This window comes from Oncorhynchus mykiss, chromosome 4, assembly GCF_057628025.1.
Source record: "Oncorhynchus mykiss isolate SJ-2025 chromosome 4, ASM5762802v1, whole genome shotgun sequence".
Classification (NCBI taxonomy): Eukaryota; Metazoa; Chordata; class Actinopteri; order Salmoniformes; family Salmonidae; genus Oncorhynchus; species Oncorhynchus mykiss.
The window spans coordinates 86,650,036-86,655,000 of NC_143025.1; the positions used below are offsets into that span (position 1 = coordinate 86,650,036).

General features: G+C 41.3%; 1 protein-coding gene across 1 annotated transcript in view; it reads left to right on the plus strand.

The window, feature by feature from the left end:
• The first annotated feature begins 243 nt into the window (after positions 1-243).
• Positions 244-4,965, plus strand: part of LOC110522576 (B-cell lymphoma/leukemia 11B) — a 58,269-nt gene continuing 53,547 nt past the window's right edge. Inside the window, exons 1-2 of the mRNA XM_090233504.1 lie at positions 244-622; positions 923-1,114. Of these exons, the coding sequence (XP_090089630.1) occupies positions 1,051-1,114 (64 nt within the window). The 5' untranslated portion in view covers positions 244-622; positions 923-1,050. The remainder of the gene's footprint in view (positions 623-922; positions 1,115-4,965) is intronic.

Sequence of the window (4,965 nt, forward strand, 5' to 3'; positions counted from 1 at the left end):
AAACCAATTTGGAACGGTTCGTCTGCACCGGAACTGGGTTGTTTTGGTTTCTCCGTGTCCACTTGATTCCTTCCCGCACGCGCCAAACGCGCGCACTAACGATAGCCCACTAATGGGCGCGCGAGTCACTGCTCGTCGCCTCCCAAGTCGCACTGATGTCTCTCTCAGCGTGGACGCAACGTCACGTCCGCACTTGAATCTGAAGTCTTATCCCATTCTACGGAGGCAATCCCAGCCACACACACACGCGGGATTCTCCCAAAGCGACAGGACAGACTCGTCACTGTGAAAGGAGAAAGAGACATCAGGAAACATTGGACCTCGGCTGTTTGGAAGGAGAAAAATAGGAGGTGTCTGACTGGCTGGCTGTTAGTCTGTCTCCGTCTCCCTCTGTCAACTCCTAGAGCGGAGAGTTCTGTGCCATTCCTTTCGCTACTCGCACCGCGAGGACTGAATGGTGTCAAAGCTCACAGCACCTGGCAGACCCAACACCGGTGGAATTTTTGGGGTTCAGTTATTGAATTAATAGGACATTTGTTGTAATTCTGCAAGAAAATAACAGAGGAGAAGAGGTGACAGTTGAATCGAATATTGGCCCATCGAGCGAAGAGTGGCATGCACGGTAGGCTACCCCAGTAGTGAACGCAGAGGGCAGAGGGCACCTCGTCGGAATTCAAATTGTTTTTATTCTCTGCAATTATTGCAATAATTCCGTTGAGGTTATTGACACAAAATAACCGAACAGAAATATTTGCATGAACCTGCATGTGTCTGCTGTAACTCCAACAGTTTAACCCCTCCAGGTGTTGCGCTTAGGGTGAAATAATTCTGCGAGGACTGGACAGTTGACAAACGTTTTACCCGCCTTTCAACAACTACAATAAAAAAAAAAAAACACTTGGCTCTTTTTCACTTACTGTAGCTTCATGTTAGTCGTCTCAATTGGAAGCACTTTGAAAAAGTTACCGGGCACTAGACCAGCGGAGCACCACGGAGCAAGCCGAACCCACGCGCAGTTTTCCGGGCGATGCCAGAGTAGATGCAGGGGCAATGTCCCGTCGCAAGCAGGAGAACCCTCAGCACCTACCACTGTCTCAAAGAGAAACAATACGACGTGAGTATAATCACCTTATAGATCATTTGATAATAGCCTCAATATGTGAATTTTGTATTTAAAATACTGAATTCAATTACCATTATCACTGGCAATTAATTAGGATGAATGTACATGTTTACAGTGTGATACTGGAGCAAGCACGGTATACTATAAACACACATCTTCTTCTATAGCTGTTTATGTTTCATTGCAAACCACTTTTTGATATTTTCCAAGAGGGATGGAATGGTCTGATTTTAAAGCACTACTAGCTGCAAAACCTGAAAAATCGAAAGTGCAGAATTACTTTATTTGTGAAGACCCGCTGATGGCATGAAAAATCTAAATGTTCATTCATGGTTCTTATTACGCCTTCATATGTGCATGTTTTGGGAATATTTATGCAATAATTAATTAACATTTAAAACCAAAATAATTGTGCAACCAAAACGTACTATTTAATTTTTACAATTTTAAATTCCACATTAAAAGTTAACGTATTTATTAATTCTAATAACTATTATTGTTACATTCTTACATTTCTGACCATGTGCGTAACTGTCAATGAACTTGTATGAATAGGTGTTCTAAAACCATTTTCATATCAGGAGACCTCACATATTTCTTTATTTTAATCGTATCGAGAGCAGCTTGCATTAGTAAGCCCATACATTTTCACACTGGTCCCCCGTGGGAATTGAACCCATAACCTCTATCAACTGAGCCACACAGGACACACGACCCAATCATCATCCATAGTTTGGGAAACTATGTTCTATTCAAATTGCATGTGTTTTAAAGTACAGTTTGGTGAGAACACATGTGACAGTCATACGCTACTGTGTTAGGATGAATAGCCTGCCGTCTCGTTTTCTTGGAAGGTTTTACATTTCTTTGCAATTAGACTTTAGTCATACATAACGCCTTATCATTCAATTTATAGGATCTCTCTCTCTCTCTCTCTCTCTCTCTCTCTCTCTCTCTGTCTCACACACGCACGCACACACACACACACACACACACACACACACACACACACACACACACACTGCACCAATATTTAGAATAGTGCCATGGTCATTGCGTCGTGAAATATATTATCTTCATGTTCAGTCGTGATTTCCTTGAGATCATGTATTATTTCAGTTAGCCCATTCAGTCATGCATTTTGAGGATGGTATTGCCTATATCATTTTCTGCCACATTATCCCTATTTATTATGTCAGTGTGAAATGCAGGTGCATGTTAATTCTGCTATTATTTCACGCAGTCTAGTTTCTTTAGTTTATTTTGACCGCGGCAGCTGCTGCTGCATAGGCGTTTTATCGGTATATTGTGCATTGTAGACCTAAACTTTATTTACAAAAATCCCAATCTGAATACTAAATTATTGGGGCCAAGAAAGAGCATGTGGATCAAGCTTGTACAAATGTAGTCGATGTTCAGCCGTCTGGTATAACCTAATGGAAAATGTATCTAAAGTATTCACCGAAAAGGTCACCGAAATGTTTGAGCTATTTGCTTCTTCGTTGTGGATTCCACGCTGGTGGATTCAAGTAGGAAGGCCTTCATTTACTGCCTTAAATCATAAGTCATGTGTAGTTTATCGATGTGATTTTTCCAGGCACGACCTGTTATGTTATAGATTAGGCTACATCTGATTGAAGATGCTTGTGGGCATATTATTTTTTTTTAAAAGTCCGATAATCCAATTTGAAATCAATTAAATCAAGCCAGAGTTTTCCCAGTGCTCTCTCCCGTGCATAAATCCAATTTCATAGTGGCCTAATCTAGCTAATTCATAACAGAGGTCTGTGATGTAATCTTTGTCCAATGTGTTTCTTGTTGAGCAGGGTTAGACCCGTTCTATCCCACACACCGACATTTAACATCTAGACTAATCATTTACTCTGCCCCCGTTTTCACTGGATTTAACCCATTCTATTCCATGTTTTAATCTTCTTTATATTCTATCATTTTTAATCTTTCAGTGTTTTAATCCCCGACCTCAAATATCAATGCCAATTAATAATAATTTTAAAAAAGCTAATAAAATCATGACAGCATGAAGAATTCAATTTAACCAATTTCTTTTTTAACAAAACGCATTTTGCACGTCACATGGCTTTCTAAAATTTCACCAAGACAAAGGAAAGACTACTTTCTCAGTGTAGATCCTGTTATTGTCAGTTGTGACGTGGCCTCGTGGGCTGATGAGACCGTAACTTTGGTGTAGCCTAGGCATGCAGCCTCCATCTGCTGTGCCGTGTTCCCTGTCACCCGCAGCTGGCTGACTTCCGCTGTCACCTTTCAAACAGCAGCAATCATGCCGTTGTCTATAGGCCTGAGAAATACAAAAATCAGGTGGTTTGATTCTCTTTTCATAGCAAGTTGAGAGGAGTCCAAATTGGTGTCAGTTTAATTAATCAGCAACAGGATTAGGACAGGAATTTGGTATTACAGGTGTTTTTCATCAGGTGTGGTTCACAGCAATCCCCTTCCCCAAGTATGCAGATAATGTGTTCACTGCTCATGAGTACTGCAATAGAGGTTACCTGTTGCCTTGCACCTACTATATGTAGAGTTAGATCACATTTATTCCTGTAAGAGACGATACAACTGCATTGTGGGTTAGCGGCAGAAACCGTGTTATTTTCTGTCAGACGAATCACCCCACAGTTTTATTCAGTTGAGAGAAATCGGTGAGGGTGATGGACAGGTGAGCCTGAAGCAGGACTGTGTTTAAACCCATCAACAGTCCCAGGGTGCAGCTCATAACATCACACAGGGCTCAGGGGACATTCCACCACTATAGTAACTCCCTGTCTACTCCTCTTTGTGACTCATTAGCTTACAGATCTAAGGAACAAACCGAGTATCCCAAATATTTTCTGTTTGTTTTTGTTGTTTTTTTAATGCCGTTTGACCTACTACATCGACAACCAGCTAGTTACCTATGAGGAAGATCTCAAACTGTGTGTCTCTCTCAAGAGGACAGGTCAGTCACTGTCCTGCTTTTTACCCAGAGGTCCACGGGGTAAAAGGGGTGTCTCTAACTGTCGTTTCTATATGACTTACCTTCAGATCGATAGCTTACAGGATATGAGTTAATGTGGTGTGTGTGTGTGTTTATTTATGTCTGGGAAGGATAGAACAGTTACTGACCCAACATTTAAATGATTAAACTTTAACTTGAAATACAATTTAGATAATCTCTGAATTTGGTTTATTAGACTGTAAACTAGGACAGAGAGAATGACAAGAGAGAGAGAGAATTTTTTTTTACCTTTATTTTACTAAGCAAGTCAGTTAAGAACAAATTCTTATTTTCAATGACGGCCTAGGAACAGTGGGTTAACTGCCTGTTCAGGGACAGAACGACAGATTTGTACCTTGTCAGCTCGGGGATTCGAACTTGTAACCTTACTAGTCCAACACTCTAACCACTAGGCTACCCTGCTGCCCCGAATGACAAGAGAGAGACAAGGAGAGAGAGAGAGAGAGAGAATGACAAGAGAGAGGGACAAGGAGAGAGAGAGAGAATGACAAGAGAGAGACAAGGAGAGAGAGAGAGAATGACAAGAGAGAGACAATGAGAGAGAGCGAGAATGACAAGAGAGAGACAAGGAGAGAGAGAGAGAATGACAAGAGAGAGACAAGGAGGGAGAGAGAGAATGACAAGAGAGACAAGGAGAGAGAGAGAGAATGTAGAATCTGTGTGTATGTTTGTGTATGTGTGTGTATGTTTGTGTATGTTTGTGTATGTTTGTGTATGTGTCCATCTGACCATCTATCTCACCACCTGTCCCTACGTTTGTCCAGCTATATCTGTGTGTGTAAGCATGCATTGTGTGTGTGTCTGTGTGTGT